We start from the raw sequence: 15,511 nt of genomic DNA, 5'->3' as shown, positions 1-15,511 counted from the left end.
TTGGGGAACATCTAGCTCAATAGGCATAACATAGTTTATAAAGAAAATGTTCTACATTCTACTTTGGTGAGTAGCGTCTGAGGCCTTAAAAGCCTATGAGTGGCCATCTAAGATACTGCACTGGCCTCGACGGAGCGAGGGAGAATGAAGAAAACCAAAGACACAAGGGAAAGGTTAGTCCCAAGGACTAATGGACCACAACTACCACAGCCTCCACCAGACCAAGTCCAGCATAACTAGACGGTTGCCCAGCTACCACCACTGACTGCTCTGACAGGGATCACAGTAGAGGGTCCCGGATAGAGCTGGAGAAAAATACAGAACACAATTCTAACTCACAAAAGAAAGACCAGACTTACTGGCCTAACAGAGATGGGAGGAACCCTGAGAGTGTGGCCCCCAGACACCCTTTGCACTCTGTAATGAAGTCACTCCTGAGGTTCACTTTTCAGCCAAAAATTAGACAGGCCCATAAAACAAAATGAGACTAAAGGGGCACACCAGCTCAGGGGCAAGGACTAGAAGGCAGGAGGGGACAGGAAAGCTGGTAACAGGGAATCCAAGGTTGAGAAGGGAATCCAAGGTTGTCATGGGGTTGGTAACCAATGTCACAAATCGTATGTGTACTAATTGTTTAACGAGAAGCTAATTTGTTCTGTAAACCTTCATCTAAAGTACAATAAGAAAAGAAAAAAGATAGTGAAGCTACTGGGGAGGACAAAAAAGGCTCCATTTACCTTTGTAAATATTTATATTGTATTTGTAAACCTTTTCAGAAGCCCTTTATGAGCTTTTCCTAATACAGTATCCAGTTATGCTATTTTTATGTCTTTGGTCCAGGAATCTTAGAAATGTAAGCCACTTGGTAGACTCCAAGTTGGGAAAAATAAATAAATCAAAGACAGTTTGATTTTGGAACGGTATTGTTAGCAGTCAGCTCAGCAAGAATCCTACGTTAAGTATTTACTTCAAAAGAGAGTAAGCACTCGAATCTTCCAGTCAGCACAGGCGTTCCACATGGTGACCTGTAACTCACAGAGAGCCTCTTAGTCAAGCGTGTGTTTGTGAGGCTGGAAAGAGCACCTGGCAGGGAGGGACACTTAGTATTTACAGTAAAGCGTGTCTGACCAACCTTGTTTAAACTTGTGATGAAAACCCTTCCTGGAACTCTGGAGCCGTCCAACTAGGAGATTATGGTGTTAGTAATGCCTGTCCATTTTTCTTCACTTCTCTTCAGGGTCAGTACAGACCTTCGGATTTGTTGTGTCCTGAGACATATGTTTGGGTGCCCATTGAGCAGTGCCTGCCCTCACTTGAAAACTCCAAGTACTGCCGCTTCAACCAGGACCCAGAAGCAGGTACGTGTGTAGCAGAGCTGGGCTGGAAGCTGTTGGCTTTGTTTTTGGGGTCCGTGTGCATGTGACCGTAGTTCCTCCTAGGATCCAGGTTGATTTTTGTGTATTGCGCAGTATTAGTGAGTGTGTGTGCTCACGTGAGAGGTGGAAGGAAATGCCCTCCCTACCCCCCCACCCCCCACACTCACACTCACAGTCCTGCAAAGCAGGAACCTCGTGTGTTTGTGCCACTTCCTGACCTAGCTTTTCCCATTAGATAAGAATTTTTACGAGCTTTGGGGGCTGACACCGTTTTCCATTTCTTTCACAACTGTCACAGTGCATGGGAATTGTGCGGTATTTGATTATGTAGCCAGTGTAGAGAAGAAGTTGTATTCAGCTGAAGAAAGTGCTAGAAGGGGCACGTGGAAGCATGTGCAGCGGGCTGTGACGGGTTTTGTGACAGCTTCTGTTTTTCCATCCCTCTTGTACTTCTTGCCCAATAGAGCCCCAGCCTTTTTGTTTTCAGCGTTGATTTCCACTCTCCCCTTTGATTACTGTGGTTTCAGGGTTTGTTAGCCACATCAGTGTACTGGATCCCATCCATGCCACGGGCTTTCCTCTGCATTTGCCGTTACTTGTTCTCGTTCATCGCTCCAGGAAAGTGTTCGCTTCCGTTCGCCTCCCTGTAGTCTGCATACTACTCACAGTTTAAAGTAGTCCTCCTCTGTGCTGTGCTCCGAATCCTCAGCGGATTCAACAGGGCTTTGGTAAACGGCATGGATTTTGATGCTCTCACGATGGACGGTGACACAGTGGTTAAGAGTGCTGCTGATAACCAAAAGGTTGGCGGTTTGAGTCCGCCAGCTGCTCCTTGGAAACCGTATGGGGCAGTTCTACTGTGCCCTGCAGGGTCTCTAAGAGTCGGAATCGACCCGACAGCAACGGATTTGGTTTTTTTGGTTTTATGATGGCTAGATTGTACATTGAAACCTGTGAGAGCTGTAACTTGATGGGACTGCCTTTTTTCTGGGTCTCACAAGTTTTCCGCCTTTGATAGGGTGTGGTCTTACCACTTTTCTGTCACTCATTTTAGTGGAAAAGATTAGTTTTCCTTCTCTGACAGGCTTCTGCCATGCACATATTCTGGCTTTCGCTGGTTTTACTGTATCGTGTTGATGTGTGTCTCTTCCATCAGAGTGGCATTCCTTGATGTTCCCGATCTGTGCTTAGTTAAGCTTTGAGTCCTTTCAGAGCCCACTGCAGAGGAGATGATACATAGTCTTCATTGTGTGAACACTTTGCTACCACCACCTGTGGCTTTAGTTTGGGGACAAGGAGAAAAAAGGCAAGAGAAATAGAAAAGAGGGAGGAGGAGAGTAAATAAAAACTATCAAGAGGAGGGGAAGAGTAAATGGAATCAAATAGGAAGACAAGGGGTAAAGAAATAAAGACAATAATTGCTTCGGTCCTAAATTGTGCATTTATTTCCCCACAAATCTTTTTCTTATAATTTTCATAAAAAATTAGTGCATAATAACATTGTATTTTGTTACCTCCTTCAGAAGTTCTTACAAAATCAAGGTTGGGTACTTCTTGCACATGGTGGCACCTTAGAATCTGAAGAACGGCCACAGGGACCCAGCTGACTCATCAGCCAGGCACGTTTTTTCTAGAGATTTAGGTTTCATGGGATAACCAGGAACTTGTATTCCTTCTATCTGAAACTATTGATTAGAATCTGGTCATTTCATTCTAAGCAAATTTATACCTCATTGAACAAACATTTGTTGCTTAAAAAGCAAACATTAAATTTGTCTGAAATCAAGTTTAAAGCCAAATGCAATAGTATAATAGAAAAAGCATAGACTTATCCATTTCCTTCCCCCTCCCCCCCCCCCCCCCAAAAAAAGAAGTCCTCCTTTTAGTTTCAGTCAGGACAGGGCAGAGCTGTTCCGTACGTATGGTGAAAACCTTACTGAATTATTTCATGTTCACGTATAAAAGTTTATCTAAAAATTTCTTCCAGCTGAGTAATATTATGATCTTAAATTTGTTTGTGACACCCAAACTCATGGGACAGTTTCATCTTCCATTTTTTCTTCTTGATCTATTTTAAAGGCTGCTTTTTTTCTTCTGGTACTTGGAGATTAAACCATAAGCTGTCACTGTTTTAGAAAGTTGAGAAGGTGACTGAATCCATTCCATGCACCAGATGGACCCAGACCAAACCCACTGCCGTCCAGTTGATTTTGACTCACAGCGACCCTGTAGGACAGGGTGGAACTGCCCCACAGGGTTACCAAGGCTGAAAATCTTTACAGAAGCAGATTGCCACGTCCTTCTCCCACGGAGCAGCTGGTGGGTTTGAACCACTGACCTTTCTTTCTGTTAGTAGCCGAGTGCTTAAGCACTGTGCCTCCTACTGGATGGACAGTCAAGTAACTCTTCATTCAAGTTAATCGATTTTTACATTATTTTCTGAAATAAGCACTAATGAGAATTTGCTGATGAAGGTGTGTATTGAGACTAAAGTGCAAAGTCTCCCTTTGACTGTATTTGTCAAGTATGTAATATACCCTGGTGAGTGATGAATATATAGCAAGCACTTTTCCTGTAATCTCACAAGTGACATTTCCTAAGTAGCTTTAGCTCTTACTGTTCATTGTTTAGGACTCATTTACCGAAGTCGCATGCGTCCATTTCTTGGAGGATAGTGCCTGGAAGAAAATGAGGATCCCTTCCCATACCCTGAGTCCTTGGATCTTTCAAGAGAAGACTATACACTTTTATCAGTATTGAGTATCACAGTCCAGACAGTGTTTGGAGTGAGACTTGAGGCCTGTGGTTTTAGGAAATTAAAACCCAGTCACGTGCTGGAACAGGCTGAGCATGCTGAGAGGCCCGGTCGTTTGAGTTTTCAGTGGCAGTCTGTGAGAAACTGCTCTCTTCTCTGGGGCCACTTTTACTTTTGCGTGACCCAGATTGTGACTCAGAGAAAATACAGAGCTTAATATGGGCCATACTGTTAGTCAGAGTGGTGCTTTTTTTCCCCCAAAGCCTCTTTTTCCTCCCAGCTGTCAGTAGTTAAATTGTTCAGCGAAAGTCACGGTAGTTGTCTGTAAAACAAAAGATGGCTTCAGAGTGCAGCAGTGGCCAGTTGTAAGAAAAAAAAAAAAAAAAGTTGTAAGACAGAGGATACTTTCCCCATCCTGAACTGCTGTAAGCCTCTGATAACCCTATTCTTCACCCCCTAACCCCCCTGGAGTTGAGGTTAGGGTTCTGTGGTTATTTGTTCAACTAGGAAGTCTGTGTAACAATAAAAATCTATTGTAGGTTTACTGTTTGGGGGAGGGGCTGACAAACTGAAGTAACTTGGAATATTCTAAAGGAGGCTGAACTCCTCTTATTACACAAATGAGTCTTTCAGCTTTCAGTTCAGGATCTCTGCCTACTCCAAAAGAGGCCCTGGGTGTCACGAACTGCAAGTGCTGAAAGCTTGGCAGATCAAACGCACCCAGGGGTGCCTCGGAAGACGGGCCTGGTGATCTGCTTCCAAAAGGTCACAGCCTTGAAAACCCCATGGAGCAGTTGTGCTCTGCACACTTGGGGTCACCATGAAGTGTAATCAGCTCAACAGCAACTAACCACAGCCTTCTGCTCCAAAGAAGGGAGTTTAAATATTTACCAAATGAATTTTAAGTAAAGGCCTGTTAGATTGTTCTTAAATTGATGTTGAATACGTATAAATTTCAAAAATTCTGTACCTCAGACTCATTTTATGAGGCTAGCATTACCCTGTACCAAAACCCAAAAGACCAAACCTGTTGCCGTCAAGTTGGTTCCAACTATACCAATGGTGGATAAAGAAATCACAAGAAAACCCAGTGCCATAGAGTTGATTCCGACTCACAGCGACCCTGTAGGACAGAGTAGAACTGCCCCACAGGGTTTCCGAGGCTGTAATCTCTACGGAAGCAAACTCACATCTTTCTCCAGCTTTTCGTCAGCAGCTGAGTACTTAACCACTGTACCACCAGGGCTCCGTAGTGAGGACACTACAGAGCAAAAAGACCGGTTTTTCCTACCTTACTTGTGCACATGACTGAAATATTATAGCATTTCATAATTTGCGTTTTTTCATTAAAAAAATGTGGAAACTAAGAATTTTTAATTTTATTGTGTTTCAGGTGAACGTTCATGGCGCAAACTAGTTTTTCATTCAAAAATGTATATGCAAATTGTTTTGTGACATTGCTCGCAGTCCGCTCAATGTGTCAGCTCTGTCCCCCTTTCTCTTCCCACCCTGAGTTCCCTATGTCCATTTGTCCAGTTTTCTGTCCCTTCCTACCTTCTTCGCTGTTGTTGCCCGTTTGGTCTCGTATATTTGATTGAACTACGAACCACATCCCTCATGTGCGTTCTTGTTTGTTTTATAGACTCTAGTCTTTGGCTGAAAGGTGGACGTTGGAAGTAACTTAGTTCTGAATTAGCAGGGTGTCCAGGGGCAGTTGTCTTGGGGGTTCCTCTAGTCTCTGTCAGGCCAGTAAGTCTGGTCTTTTTTTGTGAATTTGAATTTTGTTCTACATTTTTCTCCTGCTCTGTCTGGGACCCTCTGTTGTGATCCCTGTCAGAGTGGCTGATGGTGGTGGCAGGGCACCATCTAGTTCTTCTGGGCTCAGGCTGGTGGAGGCTGTGGTTCATAGTGTCCATTAGTCCTTTGAACTAATATTTTTATTGTATCTTTGGTTTGAAAACTAAGATTTATTAAGATAAATGTCAACAGTGGTCAGTGACTTTTCTCATTTTTTAAAAGGTTGTTTTTAAGTTAGTCTTGCAGAGAAATTTTAAAAATTCATAAATTTTTACCAGCCAGTATTTGGTCAATATGCTGTGCATGAACAGTAAGCCAGCAATTGAAAATCATTAGTGCCCTGACCCAGGGACAGACTGAAATACCACTTAAAAGGTTTGAAAAGCTGACTTAAGATTTCCATCTAGCTACTGAAGAAATATTTCTCTGATTCATTTTGCTTTTCTTGTGGAATAGATAAAATTTGCAAAATAAGCAATTTCTTTTATAGTCACCCTATTTTTAGTTGATTAAACTAATCCCACAATAAATAATACAGATCATTTCAGTACCACTTCAGTAAGCTCAAAAATATCATGACACTTTAGAGCATGTTTATAAATAGTTCTGGTAAGTGGAATCTTACTGTGTTTTTTTGTTTTGTTTTGCTTGTTTGAATGAGAAACTGACATTTTCATGTAATGAGGGGATTGTCCAAAATTTCATTTAAAGAGTAAAAATAAAAACCATGCCTGCTTTATAGATGCTAGTTGGACTCTGATAGTCTGTTGGATCTAAGACAAAATCAGTTTTAAGTCCTTTACTTTATGTACCTTTAGGAAAGACAAAAAATGTTGCCAATTAGACTATAACCCCATCAGTTGTAAGATGTATCTGGGTTTCAGAGATGTCAAAATGTGAATGTTCACATAGAATAAATGTCAGTCTGTAATACCCAGCAAAGCTATGGAGTGTTTAGGAGACTCATTTTTTTATATGTTAGGAAACTTTATGGCCTCTTAATTCTTAGCATTAGAAATATTGTAGATGGAATGTACCTTTATGTATCAGAGTTTGTGTTCAGGCACTGTTATATAAAAATAAGATAACCATCATTGATGTATAATAATAGAGTTCTTATAATACTGTGAGCTAGGTACTTTTTTTTTCCTAGGCAAATTTTGAGAAGCCAAGTAACCACTTGACAAAGATACTTTATTGTAATGAAAGTAAAACTTTTCTACTGCCCAGAAGGCATTAAAATTCTGCAAACATTGATGAATCTCAATACATTCTGTTTTTTAAACAAATTAAAAATTTAAAAATTTTCTTTGATATTGGAAGGCAGCAATAAAAGTAGAGAATTTAAAAACCTTGCTCAGCAAATAAATTCAGCTATCTCTGACAGTTGATGGAATGATCAAGTATTTAATAAAGAAGGGGGCAAAAGATGGTATCCCAGAATATCATCGAGCTTGTCATCAGCTGTGATTGAATCTGCAACTGATTGAACATTTTTCTATATTGTGAATTGCTAGTAAGGATCGTGGTCTTTCAAATCGCCTCATATGCGTGCGAAAGGTGGACAATGAATAAGGAAGACTGAAGAGGAATTGATGCCTTGGGATTATGATGTTGGCGAAGAGTATCGGATATACCATGGACTGCCAGAAGAAGGAACAAATCTATCTTGGAAGAAGTACAGCCAGAATGCCCCTTAGAAGCAAGGATGGCGAGACTTCATCTCACATACTTCAGACATGTTGTCAGGAGGGACCAGACCCTGGAGAAGGACTTGATGGTTGGTAAAGTAGACTTGATGGTTGGTAAAGGGTCAGCAAAAAAAGAGGAAGACCCTGAGCGAGATGGATTGACACAGTGGATGCAATAATGGGTCTAAGCATTACAACAATTGTGAGGATGGCACAGGACCAGGCAGTGTTCATTCTCTTCTGTTGTACATAGGGTTGCTGAGTTGGAATCCACTTGGTGGCACCTAACAACAACATTCTTAGTTTAACTTATGGCTCTGTAGTAATAGAATATGAATAATCAGCTTAACTGAGAAAAATTCTTCAAGGCTACTTGATGCTATATTTGGGGGCCTAAGTAATTTGATATTCAGTGCAATGTCTACTAGGTATTTGTCCCCACAGACAGACCTGTAACATTCCAAGGGTTTCTTAAGCCATTTTGCTCCACCCACAACCAACTTTGGTATTCTTATGACAGTGCCACGCACATCTTCCCTGTTAAAATATTTTGCTCCACAGTAGACCTGAAAAGTGCAATGTAATGAAATAAAACCAAAAGTATTGGGTCATTGGGGGAGATCTGGGTCAGCAGGTAACAAATGAATTCCATCACAAGCAGACGTGAATTAATGAAAGCGTAGCTCTGGTACACAAAAATGAGGGTGAGAGGACCTAACAAAGAAAGCTTAAAGCAGAAACACCGAAACCTTGGTAGCTGTAAGAGGTTAAAGAAAGTATTTCTTCCTCTGAGCAAGAGGATGAAGTACCAGGAGAAACATGGCGAAGCTTATCCTACTTAGTACTTTCTGTTTATCACCTTGAAAGAGAAGTGCACTTTGTGGAGGTGGATTGTATGTTCCAATCGAGTATCCAAAGAGAATCAAAGAACTTCGGGTGATTATGCATACTGAATTTAGGAGTAATAACCAACAGGGTTTCTGAGCAGCGGTAAAGCAATTTGTAGCTCATGGCTGTCTCAGAAAGTATCTGTAAATTCTACTGAAGCAGTTGACTTTGGCTGGGGTGTACTACTGGGTTTGGACCAAATTCCCCTCTCTTCATACAAATCGTCAGTTAAGCTTTGCCAATACCTGAAAGTTCCGAAGCATGGGTATTCTCTGGGAAGTGTCTCTGTTTCTGGAATTCTCAGCCTCTCTGGAGAAGCAGACATAGACTTGTCTAGAATTTGAGGCACCAGACAGGGCCTTTTCTCCCAGATAAGCCGAGGGTTTTTTTGATGGGTTGTTTGCATTAACATGAGTTTCTTATATTTTATTGTGGTTAATTAACAGGAGTTTTGTGAAGATTTCAGATACCGTTCTAGCACTAAAAACAGGTCAGCCTGGAACACAATTTAAAGCTATTGTGACCAGATTGATTTCAACATTTATAACACATTCAGAAACCAAGGAAAATAATCCAAGAATGATTTAATTTGGGAATTCAGACATTGAGTAATAAACATGTGCTGCTAATTAACAAGAAAGTTGATAAAAGCAGGGTAGTTGCTATGAAGATATGCCTTCTGTGGCTTGTCTCAGAAGGACGTGAGATTAGGATCATCGTGAGTCACAAGCATGTACTGGCTGCCTACTTGGTACAATGTCGTATGTGTCTTTGTATCCCTGATGTCTGACGGATACGGTATCTGCCACTGGGAGTACAAAGAAGTGTAAGATTGGGTTCCCACCCTCAAAGAGTTTACTGCCAGGTCGGGGAGGCAATCCAAGAGTAAAATGAAAAAGTCAGCCAGAATATTATTCCTATCAATACCTGAATTTTTTTTTTTCATTAAATAGCACCATTTTTAAGTGGTCATAATAAAGGGGAAGAAACTGTAAGTTAACAATAAGATGGCTTACAGGACTGAAATTGCTAAGATGTTTTAACTATTTTTCCAAGTGACGTTGACAAAGTATAAAATGAAGGCTGCACACATTTTCCTTGTGGCTTACTTTTTTACTTTTTAAACTGTGGAGTTCCTTGCTTGTTCCATCTCAAGTCTCTAAATTAAAATAGATGGAAATTAATGGAAATGTGAAGTCTTTGTATTTTTTTTTTAAAGGACATAAGAGTTAACACTTTCTCTAATTGCATAAAAGATCTTAGAAACATTTACTGTAACAATTAACCCTGTTCATTGGCCTTTGAACTCCTACCATTGTCAGTGGCTGTGTGTAACTTTGGCTTCATTAATTTCAGCCTTCTTGGGGGTTTTTGAGCGCTCTGATTTGGTGGTTCTTTTTGCCAATGAATGTGACGGCGTTCCTCTTTAATTTGCCATTCCCTGCATAGTAGGCCATATGATTGTCTGATTCAGAACGGCTAATAACAGCTCATTTGAGCTCACTAATGCCTGGGATAGCTATCTTCAAGCGTTCCATTTCATTTTTGACAACTTCCAATTTTCCTAGATTTATACTTTGATTCATACATGATTGGAAACCAAGAAGAAAGATCAGTAGTTGGAAAATATGGCCTTGGGGATAGAAACAATGCTGGAGATCGAATGATAGAGTTTTGCAAGACCAATAACCTATTCATTACAAATACTTTTTTTCAGCAACAAAAATGGAGACTATTATACATGTGGACCTGGCCACACGTAATAAACAGGAATCAAAACGACTACATCTGTGGAAAGATGAAAAAGCTCAATATCATCAGTCAGAACAAGGCCAGGGGTCAGCTGTGGAACAGACCTTCAATTGCCTATGTGCAAGTTCAAGTCGAAGCTGAAGAAAATTAAAACTAGTCCACGAGAGCCAAAGTATGACCTTGAGTATATCCCACTTGAAGTTAAGAGGCCATTTCAAGAATAGATCTGACTTATTGAACACTAATGACCGAAGACCAGATGAGTTGTGGGATGACATCAAGGACATCATACATGAGGAAAGCAAGAAGGTCATTAAAAAGACAGGAAAGAAAGAAAGGACCCAAGTGGATATCAGAAGAGACTCTGAAACTTGCTTTTGAACGCTGAGTAGCTAAAGTGAATGGAAGAAATGATATGGTAAAAAAGCTGAACAGAAGATTTCAAAGGGTGGCTTGAGAAGACAAAGTAAAGACTATAATGAGATGTGCAAAGAGCTGGAGTTAGAAAACCAAAAGAGAAGAACGAACATGCCTGGCCTTTCTCAAGCTGAAAGGGCTGAAGAAAAAATCCAAGCCTCGAGTTGCAATATTGACGGATTCTATGGGCAACATATTGAGCAACGCAGAAAGCATAAAAAGAAGATGGAAGAAATATACAGCGTCACTGTACCAAAAAGAGTTGGTTGATGTTCAACCATTTCAGGAGGTAGCATATGATCAAGAGCTGGTGGTATTGAAGGAAGGGGTCCAAGCTGCACTGAAGGCATTGGCGAAAAACAAGGCTCCAGGAATTGATAGAATAACAATTGAGATGTTTCAACAAATGGATGCTCACTCGTCTATGCCAAGAAATTTGGAAGACAGTTTCCTGGCCAACTGACTCAAGAGATCCATATTTGTACCCATTCCAAAGAAAGGTGATCCAACAGAATGTGGAAATTATTGAACAAGATCATTAATACCACACACAAGTAAAATTTTGCTGAAGATCATTCAAAAGTGGTTGCAGCAGTATATCGACAGGGAACTGCTAGAAATTCAGGCCAAATTCAGAAGAAGTCTTGGAACGAAGGATATCAGTGCTGATCTCAGATGCATCTTGGCTGAAAGCAGAGAATACCAGAAAGATGTTTACCTGTGTTTTATTGACTATGCAAAGGCATTTGATCGTGTGGATCATAACAAATTGTAACAGCCCCATACTCCTGAGACTTTGATGTTCTTAAATTGATTTTTTAGAGCCATCAATATCTCTTGAATGAACAAATCTGTCTTAGAAGAAGCACAGCCAGAATGCTCCTTAGAGGCAAGGATGGTGAGACTGCATCTTACATACTTTGGCCATGTTGTCAGGAGGGATCAGTCCCTGGAGAAGAACATCATGCTTGGCAGAGTACAGGGTCAGCGAAAAAGAGGAAGACCCTCAATGAGGTGGATTGACACAGTGGCTGCAACAATGAGCTCAAGCATAACAACGATTGTAAGGATGGCTCAGGACTGGGCAGTGTTTTGTTCTGTTGTGCATAGGGTCGCTATGAGTTGGAACCGACCCGATGGCACCTAACAACAACAACAACAATATCTCTCTTTAATCTATTGTTAATCATTTGGTTTTTTTTAGTTTCCACAGATTTACTTCATCAAACTACAAATAAAATTAAAAGGAAGTGTGCTAACTTCTAATAGAAAAATACCGAATCAAAACATTATTGTACTGAATAAGGTATGACAACTGAAGTTATGTTTTATGTTCTTACTTGCACTGTTAGTAAGGCACCCACAAGCGACACTCTTGCCATTCTAAAGCCTTGATGGGAGCAGAATTGAAAAATGGCCCTTCAAATGTGGCAGTGTGGGAGTTTTCTGCCATATCATCCCTGGGTTTTAATAATTCTCTGTCCTGGAACACTTTTTAGAGCCAGGTGGCAGTAGACTGTGAATACACACGTAGATTTGCGTGCTGGTAGTTTTTGTAAGGTGTCTTATGTGTCTGAACACAGCATGAGGGCTTTTTGTACGTAATTAACAGAGGCCTCACTCCCAGAGATTCTCATGGCTCTCCCGTGGGCCCTGATACCAGGAGCTTCTAAAGCTTCGCAGGTGATGCTAACATGCAGCCAAGATCCAGAACCACAGCACTAGAACTTAGCTTACTCTGCTCAGTGTGTTTTCTTTTTGAGAGCCTGACATTGGAGGTCAGATGAGCCCTCTTCTAAGGGAGAGGCAGCCCCTGCCTGAGACCCACACTGCCTGGGGCTCCCTGGCTGTGAGCACTCATTCCCAGCACCTGGGCAAGTTCCCTCCTCTCTGTTCTCAAGCAAGAATAAGGGAGAGAACTCTAGAGGCAGGGCTTGACCTGGACCACGTTCTTCCTACAGAGCTCAGCCCACAACAGCAGATGGGAGCTTGCTCCTTAAAAAAAGGTGAATTGACCCAAGGTGAGAATTCACAAACAACCAGAAGCAGTAGCACTACTTCTACTGAGATCAGCAGTAATAATGGCTCCCACTATCTGTACCACCTACCTTGAGCCTGACAGGTCGTATTTATTTGTTCACTGCCTTAGTAATCTAGTGCTGCTATAACAAATTCCACAAGTGGATGGCTTTAACAAAGAGAAATTTATTCTCTCATAGTTTAGGAGGCTGAAAGTTGGAGTTCAAGGTGCCAGCTCCAGGGAAAAGCATTCTTTCTCTGTTGGGCCTGGGGGAAGGTCCTTGTCATCAGTCTTCCCCTGGTCTAGGAGCTTTTCAGAGAAGGGACCCCCCGTCCAAAGGACGCGTGCTTCTGGCTTTGCACTCTTGGTAGTATGAGGTCCCCCATGTTTCTCTGCTTGCTTTTCTCTTTTATATCTCCAGAGAGATTGATTTAAGACACAGCCCAGTCTTGTAGATTAAGCCCTGCCTCATTAGCATAACTGCTGCTAATCCCGCTTCATTAATGTCATAGAGGTAGGATTTACAACACATAGGAGAATCACATCAGATGATAAAATGGTGGACACACTACAGGGAATCATGGATTAGCCAAGTTGACACACATTTTAGGGGAACACAGTTCAATCTATGACATTCACCAGCATTTTAACTGTTTAACCCAAAAACCAAACCCATTGCCATAGAGTCAATTCCAACTCATAGCGACCCCATGGGACAGGGTAGAACTGCTCCATAGGGTTTTGAATGAGTGGCTGGTGGATTTGAACTGCCGACCTTTTGGTTAGCAGCAGAGCTCTCAACTACTGTGCCACCAGGGCTCCTTTAACTCTCTAGGAGACTTTATTTAAAAAAAATTTTTTTTTCCTTTTTACTGCAAACAATCAGCGTATGATTATATGCTTAATATTATTAAAATCTCGTGGGAAGTGAAGCTCCCACACCACATCCAGTGTGCAGGCACACACGAGCACACACCTTCACACACCGGCAGTGAGCATTGTTGAGGGCTGGTAGGGGGCTTTGGGATCGTTTTCTGTGCATGTGTTTTGTAATTTTTAACTATGTAATTGATTTAAATATTTAATTATATAAATAAATCATACTGAAATATTCTGTGGCTTTTTTTTTTCCTTTAAGTTTAGGATCTCTTGAAATCTTTTTGTTATTATATAAAGAACTTTCTCATTCTTTTTTAAAAGTAAACTTTATATTTCAGAATAGCTGTAGATAGAAAAGTTGCGAAAATAGTAGTGTTCTCATGTCCCCACCTCCAGTTTCCTGTTACTAACACCTTACATCTGTCTTCATACTTTTTTAGTGGTTGGATACTGTGATGTAGTATGGATAATGAGTTCCCCTTGAGGAACATTTAAGTTTTCAGTTTTCTCCTATTACAGTGCTACAGCAAACTCATAAATGCAGTGGAACCTTTGGGAGCCGGAAACTCGACAGGACTGCCTTGTTTTTCTGGGTCTCGGAAGTTTTCTGCCTTTGGTGGAAAATATTTGCGTTTTCCTTCTCTGACAGGTTTCCACCTTACGCAGGCTCTGGCTTTCGCAGGTTTTACTGTGTATGCATCTGTAGGCCAGATTCCTAAAAGTCGGATTTCTCTGTCCAAGATCATGTGGATTTGCCCTCCAAAAGGCAGTTTGTACACGATAGCGTCCCAGCCTCAGCCACCTTTAGAATTTTCAAGTCTTCTGAAGCTCAGGAGAAACGTTTTGGCTGGACGGATCTGAAGATTTGGAGGATGGTACTGAAGCCACAGGCGTGAATGAAATTTCCCAGGGAGAAAGTGTAGAACAAGCAGAAAGGTTGCCCTAGAACAGAGTGCTGTGTACCTCCCAATATTTATCGGTCAAGCAAAGAAGGGAGAAGTCGGCGAATGTAAAAGGATAGCCCTGGTGGTGAGAGGAAAACCAGGAGAGTTGTGTTGGGAACATCAAGACAGAGTGGGTTTCAAGGAGGTGGAAGTTGTCCCTTGGTCTTATACAGTGCTGAGAGTGATGCAGCCAGAGATGTACCCATTGGAGTTGAGAACAAGGAGACCCTTTGACCCTAGTGACTAGAGTGAAGGTGACTGAGCCAAGATACACACTGGGCTAGATTTTGGAGTGAGTGGGAGGTGGGGAAGTGCCTGTTAAATCACTACTCTTTAAAGGAGGAGAGAAAAGTTGAGTAAACTAACTCGAGGGTCAGGTCAGTAGGGGTCACAAAGAGTTTTGCTTGTTTGTGCCAGATGGCAGAGGCTTAAGCTTTTATAAGGTTGATGAAAAGGAACTAGTAGAGAGGAAAACTGATTACAGAAGGTACTGTAATCTATGATTACATGTAGGTTGGGCTGAGGCCAAGCCTGGGCCAAAGAATGGACTTCTACACAAGGACCTTGGGCAGTTAACAGAGATCAGTGCATCCTCAATTTCCCAGCAAATTGGAGTTAGGCCATTTCTGCCACTCCTCCCAGCCTCCATAAGAAAACCAAGTGAATGTGTTAATGCCCTCAGGAACGCAATGTAATTTCTGATTTTTTGCCCCAGGAAATTCTCCAGGTAGAGCCGCTCATAGGTACTTCAGGAAGACACCTCTAGCTGAATTCCCTTGGATGGAATCAGAGATCAACCCCATGTCAAATGCATTCTTTGGACATTAGTATGATGGCTAGCTTTCCTTGCAAATGGGAATTTGGCTTTATGATCCAATGAAGGTTTTCCTTTTTTCACAATGTGCTTGTATTTTCTGAGTGACACTGCCACTCTGGGGGTGACTGCAGAAGCCTCCTAGTGATCTCCCTGCTTCCACTCTCACCACCCCACC

At 41.6% G+C, this 15,511-nt stretch overlaps 1 protein-coding gene across 9 annotated transcripts in view; it reads left to right on the top strand.

Annotated features, from left to right (window-relative positions):
* Positions 1-15,511, top strand: part of ATE1 (arginyltransferase 1) — a 162,581-nt gene that overhangs the window by 135,092 nt on the left and 11,978 nt on the right. For 6 of the 9 annotated variants that reach the window (XM_049856100.1, XM_049856098.1, XM_049856097.1 and 3 more), the window contains one exon: positions 1,238-1,358. In XM_049856100.1, the coding sequence (XP_049712057.1) occupies positions 1,238-1,358 (121 nt within the window). Of the gene's footprint in view, positions 1-1,237; positions 1,359-7,445; positions 13,809-15,511 lie in introns of those variants that run through there. The other 3 variants (XM_049856095.1, XR_007513512.1, XR_007513513.1) reach the window with 3 other exon arrangements.

The sequence above is a fragment of the Elephas maximus genome, chromosome 16 (genome assembly GCF_024166365.1).
Source record: "Elephas maximus indicus isolate mEleMax1 chromosome 16, mEleMax1 primary haplotype, whole genome shotgun sequence".
In the NCBI taxonomy this organism is placed as follows: Eukaryota; Metazoa; Chordata; class Mammalia; order Proboscidea; family Elephantidae; genus Elephas; species Elephas maximus.
This window is presented reverse-complemented; position numbering and strand designations above follow the sequence as displayed.